Source organism: Palaemon carinicauda, chromosome 33 (genome assembly GCF_036898095.1).
Source record: "Palaemon carinicauda isolate YSFRI2023 chromosome 33, ASM3689809v2, whole genome shotgun sequence".
NCBI classification, from domain to species: domain Eukaryota; kingdom Metazoa; phylum Arthropoda; class Malacostraca; order Decapoda; family Palaemonidae; genus Palaemon; species Palaemon carinicauda.
In genome coordinates this window covers 79990461-80005037 of record NC_090757.1, presented here as the reverse complement: position 1 = coordinate 80005037, position 14577 = coordinate 79990461, and the positions used below count along the sequence as shown (strand labels likewise).

The following is a 14577-nucleotide window of genomic DNA, read 5'->3' as shown; positions in this document are numbered from 1 at the left end:
GTCACTGAACACGTTCTTGGCATCACAGAGCTTCAAGGGGTGGGGGGGGGGGCAGTCAACAAAACATGGCATGTAGGTAGTAGGTACTACTACCGTTAGAGAGTTATTGGGTTCTTTGACTGGCCAGACAGTACTACATAGGATCCCTCTCACCTGTTACGGCTCATTTCATCTTTGCCTACACATACACAGAATAGTTTGGCCTATTATTTACACTTTCTCCTCTTTCCTCATACACTTAACAACACTGAAATTACCAAACAATTCTTCTTCTCTCGAGAGGTTAACTACAGTGGGAGGTCTGGAACAGCCCGATCCCATGTCAAGGAGGCGCTTCCGGGCGACGTCCACCAGCAGTCCATGGTGGGCTAGGAAATCTTTTCCCAGCAAGGGATGACTGATGGCAGCAATGATGAAGGGCCAGCGGGAGGAACGTCCCATGATGAAGATATCCCATGTCCTGGTCCCGTAGCAGTGGATGCTGTTGCTGTTGCCAGCCACCAGCTGGGTGGGGTTATCCTGGTCCTCATTCAACGGTGGGGACGTTGATTGCAGGGCGCTGGTGTCAGCCATCACCATCTGACCTGACACGGTATCGTGGACGTAGAACCCCAACTGTTGGGGTCCTGTGGTGTTATCGGCCACGGTCGATGTTGTGGGTGGCTGCTGTCTTAGTTTTTTGGAGAGGAACTTACATGGAAGCCAGCACTTCATGGTTTCTTTCCCAAAGGTCTGTTGGAAATAACGCCGGGACAGGTTAGGTTTCTCTGGTTGTCAGTGGAGTAGTCTTCTCTGGTGCAAAGCGTTGATCTCCTGCCCGTCCATTTCGTTCAACTAGTCTGCTTCGCCGCTTCCTCCCTCAACCATGTGGACGGATGTTGGCGACACAGCATGCCTAGAGGCCTTGTGAAGCTTCTGGGTCTTGAGCACCAGGTCCTCCATTGGCAGTGCATCCGTGTCGGCAAGCTTGGACCTTACTCCTTGAGGTAGGTGACACAGGAAGATCTGCCAGGACAAGCTAATCTTTTTCCGTCGTCTATCTGCATCGACTTCGGGGAACATCAGGAGACCAACTAGATTGTCCCTGGCGTCTACGAGCTAGTTGTCCCATAGAGGTTGGTTGATCAGGTCCAGGACTCGCTAGGCCTTCAGGATAATGAAGATGGAGTACATAGCAATGAGCGTCCTTCGTAGATCGGTGCACCTGACCTGACAGTGTGTCCAACCAAGAGGAGATCCGGTCGAACATGTCCCCTGGTAAAGATGTCAGGAGGATGTCGGCTTTGGTCCCCCGTCCATCATTCATGCCACCCTGAAGAGGACATCAGTCCAAAGAAACCATGAGGTAGCGTTCCGCTGCGAGAACGGCAGTAGCTTCACATTCTGACTGGGTGATGTTTATGTCCTGGTGGCAATGTTGTAAGGAGTTTGCGTTGTGGCTGTCGTGTTGGGTGCGGGGTTGGCTAGGCTCCGTTCCCTGGCGCCTGCATCGTGCAAAGTTTACATTACGACCGTCGTGTCGGGCACGGGATCGGTTGAACTCTGTACCTCAGTACTCATTGTGTTGTCTCACACCAAAACGCGATATGCGCTGTTATTAGTCCTGTATGGTCGTAGATACGTAAATAGCAGGGACAAACCACTCGGGGAAACAACAAAACACAAGAGTTTTGCACAGTATTGAGTCCGTTAGTGGCGTTTTGCTGTCTACCCGGTAGAGGACCTTTCAGAAAACATAACTAAGGTGTTGTATGATTCCGGTAAAGGTTTTCTGAAGGTAATGCAGCTGTGGTGAGTCCGTTAATGGTGTAGCAAAAAATTGCCAAGTTACCATCCAATGTGGGAAGTTACCAGTTGTGAGGCCGCAAAATGAGAAGCAGATGAGAACTGACTTGTTTATTGCTCGGGACATTCTGGTTATTGCTCGGGACATTCTGGTTATATACAGGTGTGAGGACAGAAAGGAAGTGCCCGGGTCGAGGCAAGCAACCTCCGTTGCACAAAGGTCAATTGTGACCGGTGTTTTGTGTTTCATATACAACTTTACATGGAAAATGCGGACATAATACATATATTGGCTGAAAAACGAGAAAAATATTCATTAATTGATATGTACAAACAGACCATAGCAAGTACGGGTACTTGAATTTGGTGAACCGGAATCCGAAAGAATGATGTCTTTACATTGTCTATGGGGAACAAATTTATTTAACAATACCTTGAAGGCTACCTCACACAATATGCATGTTTAACAAAATTCAAGGAACAACGGTATAATTCATTGTAGTTAAACCATAAAAGGCTAGTATAGTTGTCCTACTAATCGCCACAAAGAGAAAGATGACACAAATTATCATATCACTTTTAGCACCAAGCCACAGAAGTCTGCAGTGTTAGTAATTAGACGAAAAAAAGAAAGAAAAAAAAACAAGAAGAGATTAAAAGGTAAACAGAGTGGTTAAAAATGGAAAGATAAAAACAGTTAACGAATAGAAATACTTAGGAGAATGGTACTCAGAAAGTAGGGAAACCATAGTCTTAGCACAAGTAAAAGGGAAACAAAAATAGAAGACATTAGGAGGTATGGAGACAGTAACAGAGTAGGATTTGGCATTGCTTGTGAGACTAAAGATCTCTGAGAGTGTAGCAGTACCTACAATGTTTGCAAATATCGAGACATGGGGTGTAATAAAAGAAAAAGAACTGGATAGCATACAGTACAAAATAATTATGAAAGGAATGTTTGAACTTGTTGCTACCACCCCTTACTTGGGGTTAATAGCTGAAATAGAAATATGGCTAGTTGAAAATAGAATAGAGTATAAAAAGGTGATGCTTTTTCATAACATCAGATGACAAACGACTAGAGAAGGAGATAGGGGAAGACCAAAGAAAGGAACCATATGGGAAATGTTGGGGGAAAAGTATTATAGATATATATATATATATATATATATATATATATATATATATATATATATATATATATATATATATATATATATATATATATATATATATATATATATATATATATATATATATATATATATATATATATATATATATATAAATTATATTAAATTTAAGAAGTGTGGAGAATCTATTTTGTTAAAGATGAGCGGGACCTTGGCCTGGTATGAGAGCACAGCACTCTGGCAATAACTTTGGTGATGCAGTTTACGAACCTTCACTCTAATAGGAAAGTGTTCTTTGTCCAGAGACCTAAAAATTCTACACGTGACTAAGTAATTAACTGATGGTCTACCTTAGCTTTGTCGTCCTTGCTAGTGACCCCAGTGAGATTCTGGACAGGCATTTACGTTAATATAGACAAAAGCAATGGATAGGAGCAGTGATATATTTAAGTAAAGTTAAATGGGGATCTTTGCCTTCAAAGCACTAAGTTAAAGAAGCGTACAGTCGTTTATAGCAACTTACTTATACCTACAGTAGATTACTCTCTTCAACATCTCGGGTACAATTAACCCGCACAAAATCAATGGTTTGTTTAATGCATAATCTTCAAATAAAGGGGTTAAAGATACCAATGTCTGCAATCTATTCTAATTTCTTTATTACAGTAAAGAAGGAAACCAGAGTAACTCAATAATGACTTATTCAAAATGGCAAAGTTAATAAATGAAACGTTACAATTTACATAAAAAATGAGCACTGAAAATAATTGACTGAATAAACATGTGGCATTAACCCTCAAACAGAAGGAATAAAATAAAAATTTTATGGCACATAATCTTGTCCTAACCTAGGCAGTAGTCTCCCGCCGTGTACCGACTTTTCGTCCGATGCCACTCAGTCTGTCGTGATTTTCACTTCGACAATTATATGATTAGTTCTAAGCCCGATGTTAAGGGTGGATAACAAGACCTTGAAGAGGTAAGTCTCCCAAAACCGTCCAGGAATCAAACAAAATACGGCTACACTTTACAATTTTATTACAAAAATAGTTGTTTGAAAAGGGAATAACATATTAAAACATTTACACTGCTTAGTAAATGAAATATCTCACTCGAAACAATTACACGTGCTCGTGGAACACTAAGTCCACATCGGACTTAAAAGGAGAACAAAATACACCAAATTTCAACAAAATACCTCGGTAGACCACATACCAAGGCTTTCTATCGTAATTTATTGAATGAATCTGATCCCCAATCACAAGGATCACCGAAATATATACAGATACAAAACTCACATCACACTTACAAAAAAAAACTATGGGGAAACCGACCTGGTTATACAAGGAGCAGAGACGTAACCATATAGACAACTTACTTGTTCTGGGGATATTAGACAAAGAGGACGATCGGAGCTCCTGCAGCTCCGACGAAAACTCCGATTTCCCGCGCTGACTAAAGTGTCCTTGGCAGAGGGGAGGGAATTCTTACCTTATCAATCTATAAGGGGCTGGTTAAAGCTTCTTTATCTGCCACAAGACTGGGAAACTGTTAAAGTCTTACTTTAAATACAAGGGGGAGTTTAATGATTCGGCTGAAGGCCATAATTTGCCGTAATCCACCAGCTTAGGGAGTCCTTGGCTCTAAACATATACATAAGACATTTTCATCGTAGTATAGTGAAATGACGTTACATTCGTGATTCATAAATTACAAATACTCAATTTCTTTAACACTCGCTCCTTCCCTACCAGGTGGTTAAGTTTTAGGCCCTAATACCGTCGCGCATTAGACCATAGTCATTCGTCTCAACGCCCACGAGATCTTCCAGCCTTCCCTCAATTTAACGTAACATTTGTGGAGTTAAATGGCGGGACTTTCAAATGATCAGTTCGAAATTCCCAACATCCTCCACACCCGAAATAAAGGGGCGGTGAAACGTCAGTCAATTAGGCAAGACTGGACTCGGGGGGGGGGGGGGGAGTAACTACTCCAAGACTCTGTTAGGCTCGTTGCGTAGCGCTCCACAACAACTCTAACAGAGCATACACAATGTACAGCATACAGCAATGTTACCCCGGGGCAATTAACTCTTACAGGTGTACACAAAAATAATAATAAAAAAAAAGTACCCAGACAGATGATACATACAACAGTCCAAATGGAAAGGCAAGTAGGCAATGGGCCTAAGACAATCATCATTCCATGCATATATGCACAAAAATAGCAATAGAAATGTATTCAGACATATAATACATACAACGATTCAAATGGAAAGGCAAGTAGGCAATAGGCCTAAGACAATCATCATTTCATGCATTTATACACAAGAATAGCAATAGAAATGTATTCAGACATATAATTCATACAACGATTCGATCACAAGGCAATCTGCCCTTAATCACATTAATCGAATCACTTTTCTCACACTGCCATACGTAGGCTATTAACTTAGGGGGAACAAGAGGGAGGGGCCTGGCTCTGTACAACGCTCGGTTGGTAAGTACGAGAGACCATCCTGTCCCCGTTCCACACACCCGACGCACTTCCAACTTCTGTGGATCCATACACACCTACAATCTCTTCATTCCACCCTCCCTACCTACCAGATAGGGCACTCCCTTTTTCACTCACTGTTTGCAGCTACGCATTATATATTGTCACTCCTTAGCAGACGGTCCATCAGTTCTCGCTGCTTCGCGGCAGCCCTCCTCAATGGGCATGCAGAACATCCTTGTGCGTCCGTCTGCTTCGATTCTGTTTCACTTTCACTTCTCTCACTAATCGCATTGTTCTCACCATTAGCGTCGTTATCGAAGGTTCCTGTGGCTAGTTGTTGAGTTGTCGTAGCCGGAGCCATTTCCTGGTTGTCCCCAGACGTCTCAACGATCCCTGGCATTCCTGCTGTCGAACTGTACGCGCCCTCTTCTCCGTCGTCGTCGTCGTCTTCTTCTCCAACATCATCCTCAGAGGGGGCAATTTCCAGGGGAACCAGGTGGCCAACAGCTCGCAGTGACTCGACACCCTCGAACAACACTTTGGCCGAACGCACGACTCCGTCATCGTCAGGATATGTCTCCCCAACACGTCCAAGGGGCCACGTAGCTCTTTTTTGATTCTCTTGTTTTACCAGTACGACGTCTCCAGGGTGCAGCTTGGAAGGTTCCCCAGACCGACAGTCGTGCCGGGCTCTTAGGGCACTCAAATATTCCCTTCTCCACCTCTCTCGGAAGGCTTTCAAACAGTCTGTCAGCTTTAGGTAGCGATCACGTAGCCTCCGGGAGGTGAAGATTGCGTTGAGGTGGTCGTCCAACAAGATCGGTGCCATGAGGTGGACTGGGTGTCCTCTTAGCAAATGGGAGGGGGTGAGGACTTCATCCTCGCACTTGTTGCCGCTGTACATAAGCGGCCGATTATTCACCACTGCCTCTGCTTCTTTCACAAGGGTTAGTACGTGGGCGTCCGGTAGGTACTTCTTTCCGAGGGCTATCTGGAGGGTCCGTTTCGTTACCCCGACCAGGAGCTCGAAGAACCCACCTTTCCAAGGTGCACGGGGCGTCTGAAATCGCCACTTTATGCCCGTTCTCCTCAGGAACTGCTGGACTTCATCTTCTTCATAGAGTCCCTGAAGGAGGTGGTTGGCAGTTTTGAAAGTTTGATGGTTATCAGATGTGATGAACTGCGGGGCACCGTGGGTGGCACAAAATCGTCTTAGGGCTAATACGAATTCTTCCGCTACCAGGGAGGGGCAGAAAACGAGGTACATGGCCCTGCTGGCCATGCATGTCACGATCAGTATGTAGCCTGGCCGCGTTTCAGTCTGTATGGCCGCTGTGTGGTCCATTCCGACTGCTGTAAAGGGTTTTGTGAGGGTGGTCCTCTCCTTCGGTAGAGGGGGTGGTGGTGGCTGTCTCAACAGAGGCTGGAAGGCTAGTACGCATTCTGGACATTGTCGCACGGTCCGCTTCGCACTGGAACGTAGACCCGCCGCCCAGCATTTCTGTCGAAAGATACCCATTAGTGTATTCACCCCACAATGCAAGTGCAAACGGTGTAAATATCTGAAATAAATCCTGACTAAATGCCCTTTGGCTGGCAAGAGAATTAACTGATTAGTTTCCTCTACTTGGGACACTCGTCCCCTATTACAAATAAGACTATCTATTAATACTAGATTCAATTGTCTGACAAAATTAGCAACTTCACGAGGGGGTCTGACTCCGCCCTCTAAGTAAGCATAAACTGTAGGCAAATAGTTTTTGCTCTAGTTGGACAACAATACCGAACGGATGTCGTTCTATTTTTGTAAACCTTTTGATTACCCTTACAACTCTCAACAAGAATTGGAATTCTACTTCCCTTTGTAGAATTTCCCATATCCTGCCGGGGGGGGGGGGGGGCAGGACTCATTTCCTCCATCAGTTCTTGTACCGCCGCTACTGTGGTGTTTTCATGGGTTGGATCTTCCTCCTTGCGAGGAACAGGTTTTCCCGTGGTCATGAGGAATTCTGGACCGTTCCTCCAAAGGGAGTTATCTAGCAGTTGTTACGTCGTTGCACCTCTGGACAGGACATCAGCAGGGTTCTGTTTACTGGGGACATGGTTCAAACTGAATCAACAAACCTGGTGAAGAAAAACAATCTCCGCCACTCGGTTAGATATAAAGATGTTCTTGTGGTCCTTGGCCTCGGGAGATGCTACCCATGCCAACGTGACCTTACTGTCAGTCCACATGACTATCTCTCGTGGCTCTATCAGCTCTTTGAGGGTCTTTGCTAATCTGCTGCCTAGCAACAATGCTAGCAGTTCTAGCTTGGGAATTGTCAATTTGTTCATTCCCTTCGTAGTGATCCTCATTTTACTAGTTATTAGGCTTAACTGATTGCAGTCGTCCCTGGTATATGCCACTGCGCCGTATGCCTAACTGCTGGCATCGGTGAATACATGGAGTTCTAAACCTTTCCTACCTATCGTTCTTGGAAAGGTGATTTCGCTCACCGCTTTCAAATCACTCAACAACTCACTCGCTTCTCTAGCTTTTCTCCATTTAACACATCATCCCAACCCACGTCATCCTCCCATAGTTGTTGGAGGAAAAGTTTTCCTCTTACAAATAATGGGCTTATCAAACCTATCGGATTGTAAATTGAGACCAACAGGGAAAGTACCCTACGCTTCGTAGGCACCCATCCCTCCCCCAACTCACAGATTCTCTTGCTTTCTTTCACACACAATCTGTCTACATCCCGGGCCCATCGCAGCCCAAGCACGTTCACACTCACAGGCTCTCTCCACTGTTTCTCGCTATCGAAGGTCAAGTGATTGGACGCCCACCCTTCTAAAGGCATACCCGCACCTTTTAAGATTTTATTGACAGACTCATGCTCTTGCCTCATGCTCTCTAGATTTTCGAAAGTGGCCAGATAATTATCCACATAAAAAGACTTCACCAAATCTGGCCTACCTTCCCCTCTGAAATGATAATTTAACACTTGTTGTAACAAAAATGGACTTGCCGTGATGCCGAACACCACGACTCTAAAGGCGAAGGTGAGCGCTCGACCTGCTGCCTCGCGCCACAGAAATCGTGTGTATTTGGCATCACGAGGATCCAACAAGACACGATGGAAGGCTTTGCTGATGTCAGCTAATATAGCATATTGGTTCAACCTAAACTTTATGATCAAATGATACGCTAATTCTACCAGGTTGGGGCCAGGTAAGAGGTATTCATTCAATGACTTACTACCCTTTGATTTCGCCGAGGCATTGAACACGATTCTAAGGGGGGTGGTGCGGCTATCTTTCCTGATTCCAAAGTGCGGCATATAATAACCTTCCACCTTATGTTCTTTCACTTCAGATATAAAACCCACTTCAATATATTTATCTGTCACTCCCTGGTATTGATCAAAATATTCCCTATCCTTCCTGAATTTAGTTTGCAACGACTCTAACTGCGCTACAGCGTTTCGATAGTTCGTATCTGGCCTAGCATTCGACCCGAATGGTAGGCTTACCTAATATCCCTCAGGCTTTTTCACAACACTTTGCGACACCTTTCGCATGGCTTCCGCCTCGCGAACAGTGTATTGCTCAGATGGGGCGATGCCAACACGGTCAAAACGCCACCATTCATCTACGTCAAACTGATATGGTTCGTTCGTGATTTTGCACACTCTAAGCATTTTTACCTGTTCAATCCTTTCCCCCTGCAATAGCCACTGCGGCACCTTCCCATATGGCGACATACCATTATGGGTCAGGAAAAGATTGATCCTATCCACCTTCTCTACGCCTATAATAAAGTAGCTAAAATAATCAGCCCCTACTAATATGTGGACATTTTTCAGCACATCGGACTTGTTTGCTGAATCGGCTAACGTGACTCCCTTACTCAACAGATGCTGTCTGACCTTTACATAACCAGCGTTATGTATTGGGACGTCTACGTTTTCGTGTGCCACTACCTTCATTCGCATGGTTCTTTTTCCCATCTCAACCCTACAACTCACTACATTGTATTGTCTGCTTATTTCCGCGGAGCCAAATGGAGCTATGTTCAATGATACTCGTCCTACCACCGGTAGGCCTAATTGACTCGCGATTTTCGCCGATATGAAGCTCCTTTGGCTTCCTGAGTCGAGGATTAGGCGGACTCGCTTGCTACCTTGTTTCTGATGGATTTCTGCCATAGCCATTGGCAAGAGGGTGCATGGGAGGTCTACGTCAGACTTCTGTGTGATCTTTGTGCTTTTGCATGGTTTAGATTCCACTTTAGCCTTGGATGGACGGGGGGCAGTTTCGTGCTGTATAGGTGTCGCATTCACTACGGGGCGGGACGTTGTTGATTGACTATTGCTACTATTTGGGATCGATTGCGGTCGTCTTCCCGCATTGTAATCATCGCAAATTGCGGTGTGGTGGTTGGCATTACAATTTTTGCAAGAATTTGGGACGGGACATTTATCACTACGATGACCTGACTTTGTACAATTGAAACAGAGGCCCCTTTTAAATAAAATGCGATGTCTGGGAGCTACGTCAGTTACTTGGCGACATCCATGAGGCGGGTGCCGTTCGCTACAAAATGGGCAAGAATTATTGTGGACGGGTTTGGATTTCGTTCTTACACTGTTGTCTGGTCTTTTATCATGCTCAAGTCTGTCGCCTCTTTGCAACGCATCGTCTTCGAGCATTCTTATAATAAAGTCTATTGCTTCAAAGAACTCGTCTAACGTGTAATCACATTTTCTTAAATGCTCGACCACTTTTCCGTAGAGCTTTCCCTCTGATAATTTTTGATTTATGAGGCTCATGACCATGCCCTGGCCTACATCATCTTTACTCAGCCTTTTAATTTGTTCAATTATGATTGTTAACTCGAAACGGAACCTTTTGAGCTCTACGGGGTCTAGTGACGGCACAAATATGTTAGCTAATTTTCGGTGCAAAATCACGAGCGTCTGGTGTACATTACCATATTGTTTATCCAGAAGATCTAACGCTATTCTATAGTTCGCGGCGGTTACACTTAGAGATTTCACTATTCTAAGCGGCTCCTTGCCTAATGTCCCCAACAAATAGGTAAATTTAGATACATCATCTAAATCGGCTCTTCTATCTACATGCATCATAAAGAGCTCACGGTACGAAGCGTATTCCTGCACTTCCCCTTCAAACGTGGGGAGAGGCAGCGGTTTCAACTTGGGGAGAGCAACATTCCCCGTTGGAGTGCTTTTCACTTTGTCTATACGATTATATAGAAGGGTAGAAGCTCGTGTAGCTTCACCCAGCATGTGCCTGATTTGGGCTTCCAAACTAGATTCTAGTTTGACATACTGATTTTTGTACAGCTCTCTCAGCTGTCTGACCTCTTCCTGCAGTTCCGTTACCAGATTCCGGTAGATGGACTTAGAGTATGTCTCTATCAGCGCGCGTTGTGTTTCACTTAGCAAGTCTATTATGAGGCCCATTGACGCCTCGATGTGCACGATTGTGGCCACCGCCATTTTGACCAACTTTACTTTAACTTCGGGAGAATTTGGCAAACTAGGAACAGAATTAGGTTTAAGTTACAAGGATGGGGGCACTAAAAAACCAGAGACACACGTGGTCGATCGCACATCGGGACGCTGAGGACCTTTATTGTTACGTCCCTCTCTCTCTCCCCTATTAGGGTTACCCTAAAAGACCATATTTTACTGAATTCCTTTCTAGCTCTGGGAGGCACTTGTGATCCGGTTCGAAGGACCAGTTGTCGTGATTTTCACTTCGACAATTATATGATTAGTTCTAAGCCCGATGTTAAGGGCGGATAACAAGACCTTGAAGAGGTAAGTCTCCCAAAACCGTCCAGGAATCAAACAAAATACGGCTACACTTTACAATTTTATTACAAAAATAGTTGTTTGAAAAGGGAATAACATATTAAAACATTTACACTGCTTAATAAATGAAATATCTCACTCGAAACAATTACATATGCTCGTGGAACACTAAGTCCACATCGGACTTAAAAGGAGAACAAAATACACCCAATTTCAACAAAATACCTCGGTAGACCACATACCAAGGCTTTCTATCGTAATTTATTGAATGAATCTGATCCCAATCACAAGGATCACCGAAATATATACAGATACAAAACTCACATCACATTTACAAAAAAACTATGGGGAAACCGACCTGGTTATACAAGTAGCAGAGACGTAACAATATAGACAACTTACTTGTTCTGGGGATATTAGACAAAGAGAACGATCGGAGCTCCTGCAGCTCCGACGAAAACTTTGATTTCCCGCGCTGACTAAAGTGTCCTTGGCAGAGGGGAGGGAATTCTTACCTTATTAGTTTATAAGGGGTTGGTTAAAGCTTCTTTATCTGCCACAAGTCTGAGAAACTGTTAAAGTCTTACTTTAAATACAAGGGGGAGTTTAATGATTCGGCTGAAGGCCATAATTTGCCGTAATCCACCAGCTTAGGGAGTCCTTGGCTCTAAACATATACATAAGATATTTTCATCGTGGTATAGTAAAATGACGTTACATTCGTGATTCTTAAATTACAAATACTCAATTTCTTTAACACTCGCTCCTTCCCTACCAGGTGGTTAAGTTTTAGGCCCTAATACCGTCGCGCATTAGACCATAGTCATTCGTCTCAACGCCCGTGAGATCTTCCAGCCTTCCCTCAATTTAACGTAACGTTTGTGGAGTTAAATGGCGGGACTTTCGAATGATCAGTTCGAAATTTCCGACATAATCCGACGACACTTCGTCCACATCTTTTGTCCAATGTCTTTTCGTCCGATGGAATTTTGCTCCAACGACGTTTGGTCTAATTTTAAATCATTTCAATCCATAAAAGAAAAAAGAAAAAACCCTAGCCAATCCAAAACTTCCCCAACAGAAAATTAAACCTTGTAAGGACCTCTATATCTCCCTTGTTTTTTATAATAATTAATTGCCAAACTTCAAAGTATAAGAGTGAAAATAAATAGTCAAGAAAGTAAAATTAAATGGAAGTATCTGACAATATAGAATTGAAGAAAAACTGCTCAACATAACATAACTGCTCTTTGCGGAATAATAACATTTTAGCGTAGCTGATTCTTTGAGTATTAAAGGTAAGAAATGTATGAAGTAACATCTGAAGTGAAAATAAAGAAAAGAAATAAAAGATAATACTTTTAATAGTAACACATGTAAAATAATGATTGATTTAGAAAAAAAAAGAATTTAAATGATTGTGTAAAATTGGTGCAAATTATATGGCACATTCTTCAAAAACTGTTTTCCTCGTTGACTCATCCAGTTACCAATCTTTTGAGACGTTCAGTGATTTTTTTGATATCGTGAACAAGAATTTGACGGATCTCCTCGAAGTATTTGAGTCATTTTAGATTGAATAAATCCTTCTTCCTTCAAGGTTTTGATAAATTTCCAAATGTTCAAATGTACTCCACCCGCTGAACGTTTTATAGCAGAATGAAACCCCTCTGCAGCATTGTTTGTTCTGGGAAAATCTTGAAGAATACGCTCATTAACATTCCATACATCTAATAGGAAAATAGGTGGATCTCTCCTTTGTCTGGCATCACGCCCTCTTACTTACTTTGATGTCTGCTTTTCCGGTCCCATACAGCAGGAGAACCCTACTCTCCACAGGACCTCCGCTGTCGTTTTACCTTGTTCGTTCAGAGTATTTATCGTCCCAGATCATGAATTGTTCATATACTGTTTATATATTCAAAGCTTGTTACACTAATTCTTTTCAGCATTTTGAGATTTGAGTAACTTTTATGAATAAAGAGTCCGACACCCCCACCAGACCTACCTTCTCTCGGTAGGTGAAAGAAGGCATGGGGGGGGGGGGGGGGGCGTCATTTCAGCGATCTTTGCCTTGTCCATGTTATTTAACCATGTTTCAGATAATGCTAACATATCCAAATATTTCTCGTTTATGAATTCTCGAATTTGAACAGTCTTATTACCTACAGATTATATATTTACATAGCCACAGTTTTTGACATCCCTAGTAACCGTGATCAGTATTTTCCGCTAGTCTTTTCAATTCCAAGTCATATTCTTTGTAGTCTCTAGAATTTACTGTATGGTCCCTTAGTTTGTTTAACTTTGTGTAGTTTATACACTTTGACACTTGCGATTTACACTCCCTGGTGGAGTGTCTTCCTGAACATTTCCCACAGACTTTACCTTCATTCTTGGACTTGCAATCTTTTTCAAAATATCCATACCTTTGACAGTGGTAACAGGTGATCACGTATCACGTATGTTATAGATACCCCATCGTAACGAAACTTTGTCCCCATTATCATGAAGAGCCCTCCGAACTTTAGGATCACATTTCAGCACATGGTGGGTGGTCCCCCCCGAGGCGTTTTTCTTCAGGACTACACTTATCTTCTCTTCTATATTTTGGATTTGGTATAGGCAGCGATTTCTTTGACTCCCATCAAAGTAAGCAATTAATTCGGAAGGTATTTCGTCATCGTCTATCAATTCATCATAGGCCTCTTCAAACATCTTTAAAACAGAATTCAGAGAGTTGGTTATATTTTTCTTAGAGTCTTAGATAAAAAAAATATCTTGATAATATGCCACGCCAACTTGCTACTATGTTTTCATTCGCTTCTTCCTTAATCTCAGCAATTGCTTTTCTAACATTTAATGCATCTAAATTTGCGGGATGAAAGTCTTCACCAGAAGAATAAATAATTTTTGCCACAATGTCTTCCGTAACCGTGTGAATGCGCACTGAACACAGCTGCCTTTTCTAACACCTCCAGTAAGTTTTGTATTAGTTGAATGAAAATCGTAGATGTAATTACTTTCATCTACTACTCTTCTTTTCTTCTTTGTTGATTGTATGAACTTTGTCACTTCGGGATGAGCAGATTCAGAAATTGAAGTACTAAACTTGCAGTTCTACACACACACACACACACACACACACACACACACACACACACACATATATATATATATATATATATATATATATATATATATATATATATATATATATATATATATATTTATATATATATATATATATATATATATATATATATATATATATATATATATATCTGTATCCATATCTATATATATCTATTTATATATCTATCTATCTA

The 14577-nt window shown here is 42.5% G+C and overlaps 2 protein-coding genes across 2 annotated transcripts; both read right to left on the bottom strand.

Moving 5' to 3' along the window:
- Positions 1-1324: 1324 nt before the first annotated feature.
- Positions 1325-6936, bottom strand: LOC137626283 (uncharacterized). Its single transcript, XM_068357357.1, has 3 exons — positions 6456-6936; positions 4297-4383; positions 1325-1542 (listed from the first exon to the last, which is right to left on the bottom strand). The coding sequence occupies exons 1-3, from the start codon at positions 6934-6936 to the stop codon at positions 1325-1327; spliced, it is 786 nt and encodes a 261-aa protein (XP_068213458.1).
- Positions 6937-8938: 2002 nt separating this feature from the next.
- On the bottom strand, positions 8939-10930 carry LOC137626282 (uncharacterized). The gene has a single exon (XM_068357356.1). It carries the CDS (start codon positions 10928-10930, stop codon positions 8939-8941), a length of 1992 nt encoding a protein of 663 aa, XP_068213457.1.
- Between the last annotated feature and the right edge of the window lie 3647 nt (positions 10931-14577).